General features: G+C 36.4%; 1 protein-coding gene across 1 annotated transcript in view; it reads right to left on the bottom strand.

The window, feature by feature from the left end:
• Positions 1-812: 812 nt before the first annotated feature.
• Positions 813-12,442, bottom strand: part of LOC115214361 (restin homolog) — an 88,381-nt gene continuing 76,751 nt past the window's right edge. The window contains exons 18-20 of the mRNA XM_029783555.2: positions 7,664-7,737; positions 5,847-5,996; positions 813-1,135 (exon numbers count right to left, since the gene is read on the bottom strand). Coding sequence (XP_029639415.1) covers positions 866-1,135; positions 5,847-5,996; positions 7,664-7,737 — 494 coding nt within the window. The 3' untranslated portion in view covers positions 813-865. The remainder of the gene's footprint in view (positions 1,136-5,846; positions 5,997-7,663; positions 7,738-12,442) is intronic.

Here is a 12,442-nt window from a genome sequence, read left to right as displayed (position 1 = left end):
TCAATTTTAAACAAAAGAAATAAATTGATTTTGACATGACAGCAAAAGGCTTTGTTTTGTTGTTTAATCAAGTGCAATGAAAATTAGCTGAAAGTAAAGTGAACTCAATTTAAACCATTATGAGTTATCTAGTCATTTAAGTTCTTACTGCTGATATGCACAGTGATTCTAAATGTAAAATGTAACAACAAAACTCCAGCTCAAATAATCATGTTAATCATACATATGAATAAAAATATGTCAGTGTTAAGCAATTTTATATTTGTGTACCACAAAATAAACAAAAAGCTATGTATAGTATATGATATTACTGTTTTAAACATACAAGTATTAAATGTATGTGTGTATGAATGTGAGCACGTGTGTGTATGTATGTATATATTATTATTTTATGGCAGAGAGATGGCAGAATCATTGCTGTGCCTGGCAAAATGCTTTGTGGCATTTTGTCTATCTCTATGTTCTGAGTTCAAATTCTGCTGAGGTCAACTTTATCTTTCATCCTTTCAGGTTTGGTAAAATAAGTACCAGTTGAATGCTGGGTTCAAAAATTTTAACTTATCCTCTTCTTTAAAATTGCTGGCCTTGTGCCAAAATTTGAAACCATTATTATTATTATTATTATTATTATTATTATTATTATTATCATCATTATTATTATTATTATTATCATTATTATTATCATTATCATTATACATGCATACATACATACTTATAAACACGCCTGCATACAAATGTACACAGAGTGACACATACAGATAGACACATGCAGACACACACATACTGACGGACATATACACACATGTATATGCACACAAACACACACACACACTACACACAAGATTACACACACCTATATACTCTGTCATCCGGTTATTGGGGTTGAAATTTTTGGTAGTTGATATCGCTTCTCTTTGACCCTGACGCTCCGCTGAATGGACTCTGCAATCTCTTTATCAATATAGGAAGTCATTGAATCGATGTTGCCGTCGATGGTTCTCTTCAGGTCGTGTGCTTTCTTCCGGTTCACATCAGATTTGTGCTGAAGCTGCTGCAACTTTTGCGTATTGTACTTACCACGGTACTGGAAATAATTATGCAGGTTCTGGTGCACTTTCCACTGCTTGGACAGTAACTGCAAAAAGTACATGAGAAAATAAGCATTTTGTGGTATATTTATAAATTTAGAACATCAAAGATGAAGTGAGGAAGATCTGTTTGATCTCATTAACATCACTATCATCATCATCATCATTTTTTTTTTTTTCTACTTTAGGCACAAGGCCCAAAATTTTTGGAGAGGACGCCAGTCGATTAGATCAACCCCAGTATGCAACTGGTACTTAATTTATCAACCCCGAAAGGATGAAAGGCAAAGTCGATCTCATTCACCCGGCGTGCTAATGTTTCTGCCAGATTGCCGCCTTATACTCTTTTACTCTTTTACTTGTTTCAGTCATTTGACTGCAGCCATGCTGGAGCATCACCTTTAGTCGGGCAAATCGACCCCTGGACGTATTCTTTGTAAGCCTAGTACTTATTCTATCGGTCTCTTTTGCCGAACTGCTAAGTTATGGTGATGTAAACACACCAGCATCGGTTGTCAAGCGATGTTGGGGGGACAAACACAGACACACACATACATATATATATATATACGACGGGCTTCTTTCAGTTTTTGTCTACCAAATCCACTCACAAAGCTTTTGGTCGGCCCGAGGCTATAGTAGAAGACACTTGCCCAAGATGCCATGCAGTGGGACTGAACCCGGAACCATGTGGTTGGTAAGCAAGATACTTACCACACAGCCACTCTTGCGCCTTATTATCATCATCATTTAACATCCTCTTTTCTATGCTTTCACAAGACAGAATTCATTGACGCCAGATGCTCTTCTTGTTGCCATCCCTCACATGTTTTCAAGTAAAATATTATTTCCCCATAGCCAGACCAGATTAATGTGGAAGATTGGAAATGAAGCACATTACTTGTCTGAAGGTGAAGCTCATTTACAATCATCAAATGATGCCTAAATAAGGATACACGCACATACATATGCACACACTTCACGCATGCATGCACACACACACATACTTTTACAAAATTTCGTTCAGTTTCTATCTACCAAATCAACTCACAAGGCACTGGTCAGCTTAAGGCTATGGTAGAAGACTCTTGTTCATGATGCCATGTAGTGGGACTGAGATCACATAGTAGGGAAGCAGGTCTCTTAACCACTCAGCCATATCTGCATCTACAGTTGCTTGCTCCAGCACAACAATGTACATATTGTAAAAGCCGAATTGTAAGCTTGAATGTGCTTGTCTAGAACATGACTTGATCTGTGATGGTGAATTGAAACTAAAGTAACTACATGATGAAAGAATCATTTAATAATATGCCAAGCTGTTAAATCTCTCTATATATAAAGCTGAAGTTATCTGTGTATGGCAGGTTTGGTAGCCTTCAACTAACACTATCTCCTCTGAGACCCTGCGGCGCAAGTTGACCAAAATTGAGAACATGATAGAAGAAGGCTTATTCTTCCTTCCGTAGGAGAAAAAATTCAAATCGGACCATGTTAAGACCAAAAATTATTTACATCAAAAAGGTGTTGTTTTTCTATGAAAGTCCTTATTTTTTCGATTTTTTGACTGCTATGTTGCCATTTTTTTTGTGTATTTCAACCAGAAAAATGTTCACTTAAAGAAAATAACAAGCTACATAATGCAAAATTTTTACTTTTCAAAAATTCCAATTCTAAAGGGTCAAAACAAACCCGAGCAACGCCGGGCGATACTGCTAGTCTATTCTAAATTTAAATTTATTCTAAGAAGTGTCAGAATATTCTTCACATATCTGTGATTTGGGAACCAACATAGTTCTACTGTTACTTAGTGGAACTATGTCAGTGACCAGGCTGTGCAATGAAAATTTTGACAGCTTATCAAATATGCTTCAATTTAAAACTCAATTTAACAGTGTTGTATTTAATGGATGTTCCACAATGTTGTTCCTGAAGCTTCAAATCAAAAAGTAAGAACATTTATCTTTTACTTATTTTAGTCATTGAACTGCAACCATGTTGGGGCACCAGCTTGAAAGGTTTACTCAAACAAATCAAACCCAGTACTTACTTTTTAAGTCTGGTACCTACCGTAAATCCTCGAGTATAGTCTGCCCTTGAGTATAATAAGCAGGGGATTTTTAGGGGGCTATACCTCTGAAAACCTAAACCTTGTGTATAATATGCTCCCCTTCTCTAACTTGAGTCAAGGAGGTCTATATAACGTCCTTGGTTTGTAAAAATGTATACGGTAGCGTCCTTTATTATTATTGTATCTATAACATAATGCAAACGTGTAGCTTTTTTGAGCATTTTGTTCGCAGAAAACAAAGAAATAACATTAATAACTCTTTTACTCTCTTTTACCTGTTTCAGTCATTTGACTGCGGCCATGCTGGAGCACCGCCTTTAGTCGAGGAAATCGACCCCAGGACTTTGTAAGCCTAGTACTTATTCTATCGGTCTCTTTTGCCGAACCGCTAAGTTACGGGGATGTAAACACACCAGCATCAGTTGTCAAGCGATGTTGGGTGAACAAACACAGACACACAAACACACACACATATATAGGAGTGGCTGTGTGGTAAGTAGCTTGCTAACCAACCACATGGTTCCATGTTCAGTCCCACTGCGTGGCATCTTGGGCAAGTGTCTTCTGCTATAGCCCCGGGCCGACCAATGCCTTGTGAGTGGATTTGGTAGACGGAAACTGAAAGAAGCCCATCGTATATATGTATATATGTATATATGTATGTGTGTATGTGTTTGTGTGTCTGTGTTTGTCCCCCTAGCATTGCTTGACAACCGATGCTGGTGTGTTTACGTCCCCGTCACTTAGCGGTTCGGCAAAAAGAGACTGATAGAATAAGTACTAGGCTTACAAAGAATAAGTCCTGGGGTCGATTTGCTCGACTAAAGGCGGTGCTCCAGCATGACCGCAGTCAAATGACTGAAACAAGTAAAAGAGTAAAAGAGTAAAAAGAGTAATATATACGATGAGCTTCTTTCAGTTTCCGTCTACCAAATCCACTCACAAGGCTTTGGTCAGCCTGAGGCTATAGTAGAAGACACTTGCCCAAGGTGCCACGCAGTGGGACTGAACCTGGAACCATGTGGTTGGTAAGCAAGCTACTTACCACACAGCCACTCCAATAACAGTAATAACGTTTAATAAATGTTGCTAGCTGCAAGTTATGGATGATTTAAGGTATTTTCGCGCCCGACATCACAAAATGCGTCTGAATAAAAATTGCCGGACAGCAAATAGAGACTCGGACATTGCTTAGAAAATAATTTTCATTTTTAACCTCGTATATAGGAATTTTTACCTTTAAATTTTGGGATAAAAATGCGGATTATACTCGAGGATTTACGGTATTTTATTGGTGAAGTGCAAAATCACGGGGATGTAAACAAGTAAACATCAGTTGTTATGCAATGGGGAATTGGGTGACAAACACGACATTCACATATGTACAACAGGCTTCCACACAATTTCTGTCTACCAACTTCACTCACAATACTTTGGCCAGTCCAACCTTATAGTAGAAGACATTTGCCCAGGAAGCCATGCACTGAGACTGAATCCAAAACCATATGGTTGAAAAGTGAACTTCTTAACTACACAACCATACTTGCATCCAAATGTTTATATATATAAACATATGAGAGGTACTGGTATCCAGAAGACCCAAGATGGCAGGTAAGGCTGTGTAAGTGTTACAGGAAGACCGTAGTTAGACTCTCGGTTTGATAATAATATGAGTGAGGAGTCTAATGCAGGCCTTGTGTGAACATGGATATGTTAAATAAAATGAGACAACAAAACCAAGGCTGTGTGAAATTTATTGGACATTTATAAAGAGAAAGGTAGTCTTACAGCTGTTTCTGGGATATTATGGATATCCCTTCATCAAAGACGATATGAGAGAGTCAACTAGAGGGAAATAGTAGAGTTCAATATAAGGAGTTACTCTGGAAAAGGTTGGATATAGGAAGTATAAAAGGAAATAAGAGAATAAAAATAAAAGTAAAAATATATGTAGGATTGTTACAGTTGCAGTTCCATTATCCAAGGAAAGTGCTATGTAGAATGGGTAGAAATGCTTCTTGTCTATGGTATGTAAATTCCAATAGGAGTTCATATTTTGTTATTACAAGTAGATAGTGTGGAGACATAAATCCCATCTAGTTAACTCTCTCATATCATCTCTGATGAAAGGATGTCCCTAATATCCCAGAAATAGCTGTAAGTCTACTATTCTCTTTATAAATGTCCTATGAATTCCACACCGCCTTAGTTGTGTTGTCTCATTTTATTTAATGTATATATAAACATATATATATATATATATATATATATATATATATATATATATATATATATATATATACTTCGTTTTTGTATCTGGTTTGCAAAATTCTTTATGTGAATTTGTGTGTTGAAACAAAATTTTGTTGTGTCTGGGGAGAGCCATACTGCCTTAATATGCCTTGATATATAACACACTCACTAGTTCAATTTCCACTCACTTATTTTTTTTTTCTTCCAAAATTTTCATTGCTTTTGCAACCTTGTCAATGGATGTTGTCAACGTCCAAAGAAAAAAAATATATATAAATAATAAATGAGTGGAATTTGAACCAGTGAATGTGTAACATATTAAGGCAGTCTGACTCTCTCCAGACACAACAAAATACGTGTGTGTGTGTATGTGTGCGTGTGTGTGTACATGTATATAGCTATATACAACAACAACATCTTGATTCTCAGCCTACCTGTCTTAGGTCATTCAGAGTTTCTTCCAAATGAAGGTTTTTGTCAGTCTGCTGTACAAAGCAGTACTGTAGGTAGATGAGATGATTCTGCTGCCAGCGGTACCGAGATGCCAGATCTGTGTTTTCTTTCAAATGTTTCTGCTTCTGTTCCTGGAAGGAGAAGTGATAAGATCTTCATCAGTACTATCAACACCACCACCATCACCATCACCACCATTATCATCTGTACAACCACCACTGTCATTACAACCACTACAACAATCAGCATCACCAACATCACCATTTCCACCACCACCACCACCCTCAACCATCACCACCCTCAACCATCACCACTACCATCACCATTGATACTGCTGCCAATGCTGCCAACTCCACTACCTCCTCCACCTCCACTTCCATCTTGTTTTAACATCCATTTTTTCCATGCTTGCATGGCTCAGAAGGAATTCATTCACTAATGCAGATTTTCAATGGCCAGATGCCTCTCCTGTCACCAACCCTTAACTGTTTCTGTGCAAGATAATAGTTCCCCTAGACAGAATGTTTTCATAGAAGACTGACAATGAATGATACCTCCTGTATAATGATGATGCTTACAACCATCACATGATGTCAAGGCAAGAAAATATAAATACACACACAGACACACACATACACATACATACACACATACAACAGACTTCTTTTAGTCTCCATCTATCAAATCCACTGACAAAGCTTTAGTCAGCCCAGAGCTATATAGAAGATACTTGCATAAAATACCATATAATGGGACTGAGCCCAAAATCATGTGGTTGAGAAAAAAACTATTAACTACACTGTTGTACTTGTTCCTATGGAAACACCTGCACTTAAAGCTATGCCGTGCTTGTTGAAATTAAAAAATCAGTTGTTGCAGGTGGTTCTATCATTGTCCCCATGACAATAAAATACTTGTCTAAACAGCTCAAAATGAAGGTGATGGCTCAGAATGAATTCACTAAGGAAGATTTTTTATGGCTGGATGCCTTTCCTATCCTTTTGCCATCCCTTAGTTGTTCCATTTGTTCCTGAACATGAAATCTACCCTAAGAGACCACCAGTTTCAAACAATAAGAATGATCAAAATATTTAGTTGTCCGGAAAGTTTGTGCTAATTTATAGTAGCTTACATTTTGACTTATTTTAGAACATGGTTGACTCCATAAAATAGGATTTGACTACACCTCCATTTAGAACACAGTTTAAGCTATCTTTTCATGGAAGAAGGTTTATGTTCCTATAACCTGTGTTAATTCTGAAACCCTTTAAAATGGAAGATAATAAAGTTCATTTTCGGCACTTGATTCTTTGGGAACCAGACAAAAATTGCTGCAGCTTGGCTGGGATGTGTTACCCCACCCTCCACATTCACCAGATGCTGCTCTTTTGGATTTACACTTATTCAGGTCTCTGCAGAATAGTCTTAATGGTAAAAATCTCAATTCCTTGGATGACATAAAAAGATACCTTGATGAATTCTTTGCCATGAAACCACCTCAATTCTGGGAAGAGGGTATTTTCAAGTTAAAGGAAAGATGGAGATGCATTGTGCAACAAAATGGTTCATATTTGGTTGATTAAAAATGTAATGGCAAGTATTTATTGACCTTTTTCTTTCTTTAAAAATTGGCATGAACTTTCCAGACAACCCAATAATTTACTCAAGAAATGCACAGATACCTGTGAAAGTAAGTGAAGCAATAGCTTTTGTTTTTTTAAACAAAACTTGTTTTTTTGTTTGAATAGCCCTCATACAACAGGTACAATGTTTTTAAAATAAAGAGTGGAGAACTTACTAGGATTTCTTTGAGAACTTTCTGGCGCTGATCCTGCAACTCTTTATGTTGGTTGTATAATTGATTAATTCGATCTAGGGAAGTTCAACATATAATAACATGAATAGACAATGAACATATATTATGTACATACATTTATACAAATGTATACACACACACACGCATAAATACACACTCACACACATAAATGTATATATGTATATACATGCATATATATATATATATATATATATATATATATATATATATATATGTGAATGTGTGTATGTATGTATATGTATGTGTGTATATATATATATGAATGTATATATTTATATGTATACACACACACACACACACACACACACACACACACACCACACACACACATATATATATATATATATATATATATATACACACACATGTTTTACTGCACTTCTTTTGTTTCAGTCCTTCAGCCTCATTTGAACCTTTGACTGAAGCAACTATATTTCTACACACTTTTGAATGTATCCATAAATTAAATGGTTGTATCCACTCTGTGCCAAATAAATTAAGTGAATGTTTTAATACATATATCTTAGGCTTTTTTGTTTGACCCTGAGTCATTTGATGCTTGTTCAGTTTGTGTGGTATCCACTTCTCTCTACCACGGGGCTGATTTTCAAGACTGAAGTCACCAGACCAAAACTACTCAAACCATTGATGTAGAGTGTGCTCATTTGCCAAACACCTCATTAATGTTTCAAACTGTCTGAGATGCATTAGTTCCATGACAGAACTGATATTCATAAACAATACAAATTTTTGATCTATCGATGAGTTCACAAAAGTTGATTTACAAGAGAAAACTCACAATATAATCAGACACCATGAATTTCATTTTGAAAAGTGATGATGTAACTCTTCAATGTTGTAAAACAAAGAATTGTCATTAGAGTTAATGGCTATCAAACTTGGTGCATGAGAAAATCAGACATTTCATTTTTAATGACTTGATATTACCCCTTTTTTCGAAGACAAACTATTTACTTATTTCACATTGTTCTGATGTTTTATCATCCTTGTTCTACAGTGCGACTTTATATGTCCTATATTTCCACTATGAAAACACTCCATTTTTTTTAATGGACAATTTTTCCTCAGATGCATACCACCTCATGCAAAACATGGGTTTACATCGTGAAATTTGTTGTATTGTTTAGAAAACACACTATCTCTATTCAGATTATTCTGCACTGATTTTTTACTTGGAAACAATTTTTACATTCAATTTCCTGTGTTGTGTCTTAATTTAAGTATCCTTTCACATTCTTCAGACACATTTTGCAGGGTTACATTATGGTTTTGCTCCAGCTTTGCAAGAATTCTAGTTCTGGCTTCTGTGTCCTTTTCGGCAGTTAGTCTCTGTTTAAAAATCAGGCATTTGAACATGTTTGGAGTTAATTTATCTAGCTTAAACTTCTCGCATTCCCTGTTTACTCTACCAGCATTTGTGATGTAGTCCTCATTACTACTTTTTTCTATGTTCAGACACTTCCACTGTGTGTTGAACAAGGAGCTTTTTCCACTGAAAATCTTACATAATATACCAATTGTGTCATTAAACTTTATGTGAGACGGTTCTCTTGGGAGTACAAAATTACTGTATCGTTTTTGTTCTGTTGGTGCCAGTTTTCTCAAGATTAAGTGAGCTTTCATCTTGTTGTCCCAATCTTTACATACTTTTTCGAAGATTTGCTCATATCTTCTGTAGTATGCTTCAAAGGTAACTCTTTTATCAGATTCATATTTGAGTCAGGCGAGAACACTTTTTCTGGCTTTCTTGATGACTTCAGTAATTGCAGCATTTGCTGCTGTAATATTAATTGTTGTTGTTGCTTCTGTTGCTGCTCTTGCAGATGTATCAGATGTTGTTGTTCTTCTTTCAACTGTTGTTGTTGCTATTTTTGCAACTCAAGCAAATTAGCCAACATATATTCCATAATTTTATGATTTTTCATAAAATTTACACAACAAAAACTTTTGTGAGTTTGTTAACTCCCCTACAAGTTTCTATTAACTCCACGTGAATTGGTTTATCCTTGTCACCACTGTTATAAAGCAGTCTTTTGCCGCTGTTCTATCTGTCTTTGTGTGACAGTTGTCACTCTGATTGATATTATTATATTCTGAAGTTGTTGGTAGACTGTTTCTATCTGGCATTGTAAGACCCCCAGTCATACAGTGTTATTATCCTCAGAAGGTTGGATTGTTATAACATCCACTCAGTATCACAGTATAATTACTATATCAGCACAGATACAACTCTCAACACTCAACACAGTCTAATACATACTCTCTTGATACTGACGGACGTCACCTTACTTATCATGATTGGCTTATTCCACTCGTCACATTGGGAGGGGTGTACCATTAATACTAATTCCCTATAACATATATATATATATATATATGTATGTATGCATATATATATATATATATATATATATATAATATATATATATATATATATTTGTTTTATTTGTTTCAGTCATTTGACTGTGGCCATGCTGGAGCACTGCCTTTAGTCGAGCAAATCGACCCCAGGACTTATTCTTTGTAAGCCTGGTACTTATTCTATCGGTCTCTTTTGCCAAACTGCTTTTGTTTACGGGGGACATAAACAAACCAGCATCGGTTGTCAAGCGATGTTGGGGGGGGGGACAAACACAGACACACAAACATATACATACACATATACATATATATATATTTCATCATATATATATATATATATACGATGGGCTTCTTTCCATCTACCAAATCCACTCACAAGGCTTTGGTCAGCCCAAGTCTATAGTTGAAGACACTTGGTGGAAGACACGTGGTTGGTAAGCAAGCTACTTACCACATGAGGATGGAGATTTTTGGGGCATGCTTGCATTTTAGAAGATTCCTGCTGGCATTTAGGAATCTGCAAGGTGATGCTACAGCTGGAAGCTAATAGCCAAGGCTGAAGGGAGACAATTGTTTACTTTCGTGGTTCTTTGGTGACCATAAGGTGGTGGCATGGCCAAAGCTTGATGACCAATGGCAAAGAAAGATAATCACTTAGCGTTTACTTTTATAGAGAGGCATTTCCTCACTCCATATTTTGAAGAGGTCTTAATCCAGCAGTTAATAATAACAACAACAACAACAACAACAACAATAACAAAAGTACTTAGAGAGCACAAACCTCCGTCAAGGCAAAACCAATGTCCTCTCAATGGTTAGCCAGAGATGATTTTTAAAATGAGAATATCTGAAATAAACTCAACTGCTCTCACAAATGAGAATACTAAAAATGAACCCAACTGTACTCAAAAATTAAATTAAAAAAACAGGAAAAATTATCCAGAATCCTTGTCTGGTATCAAATTGATCCCAAAATCTAATCAGTTCATGCCAGTTATGAGGCCAAACATCCCTGAAAGTTTCATCCAAATCCATCCAGTGGTTCTCAAGATGTCTTGTCCTTGGACAAACAAACAAACAACTGTGACTGAAAACAATACCTCCACCTTTGCTGAGGTAAAAATTGAAGAACGTGCTTAATTATTTCTGACAAAACAAGAAACCTATAATAAAAGAGATAAGTTTGAAAAGTCATAAGCATGTGTGTGTGTAAACGAACATATTTGTATGTGTGAGAGTGTGTGTGTATGTGGTGTGTATGTGCGAGAGAGCAGGTATGTACTTGTGTGAGTGTGTGTGTCTGTATACATGAGTGTGTGCATGCAGTTGTGTATGTGTGTGTGTGTGTGTGTGTGCATATGAGTATGTGTGTGTAGAAAGAAAGTGCTTGTGCACTTTCTCTTGTGCCTGAATCATATGTGTGCGTACCTCTGCATATCTTTGAATGTGTGTGTGTGAGACCAAGGGTGTGTGTATGTGTATGTGAGCAAGGATATGTGTATGTGTGAATGAGCAAGGATGTGTATATGTGTGTGTCTGTGTGTATGTGAGAGTATGCATGTGTAAGAAGAGAATGCTTGGTTGTCTATGCACTCTCTTTCTTGTGCATGTATATTTATGTGCAGCTATGCATATATCTGCATGTGAGTGTATGTGTGTATACATGTATGTGTATGTTAGCGTGTTTCTGTGAGTCCATATGTGTGTGGTGGAGGAGGCATGTGTATATGTCAGTGCACTTATGTGTGCATGTGTGAGTATGCATGTGTATATGCATCTGTGTTCATATCTGTGTACATGTTTGCTTATGTATGTGCATATATGTATGCATGTATGTGTGTGTGTGTGCATGTTCAAACATAAACACATTTTTTCCTTATCGCTTATTTTTATTTTTCATTTTTTTACTAATTTTTCTTCTCTTTCTTTTCTTCTGACCCCTGTCAGATGTGATATTGTAATCCAACCAGATGGTGTATTTATATATAAATATATGCCCTCTTTCTTCCAGCACTGCTTTTGCTGTTAGAGTAATGAGCCATAATACTCATCTAAGTTTTCCTTTTCTCAAAAAGTGGTTACACACCATGGAAACTCCAAAATATTAGGCCATTGGATTGACCTATGTAATCTAACTACATACATACATACATACATGCATGTACACATACACATGCATACAGACACACATGCACATGCACACACAGAGGCTAGTAACCACATAGGTGCAAAACATACACACATACATAGATACATACATACATACACACACACACAGACGCAGACACACACACACAAAGGTAAGTAACCCGTAGGTGCAAAATATACGTACATAGATACATACATACATGCATACGC

The sequence above is a fragment of the Octopus sinensis genome, linkage group LG7 (genome assembly GCF_006345805.1).
Source record: "Octopus sinensis linkage group LG7, ASM634580v1, whole genome shotgun sequence".
NCBI lineage: Eukaryota > Metazoa > Mollusca > Cephalopoda > Octopoda > Octopodidae > Octopus > Octopus sinensis.
The sequence above is the reverse complement of the archived record's forward strand: the minus strand, read 5'-3'. Positions and strand labels throughout refer to the sequence as shown.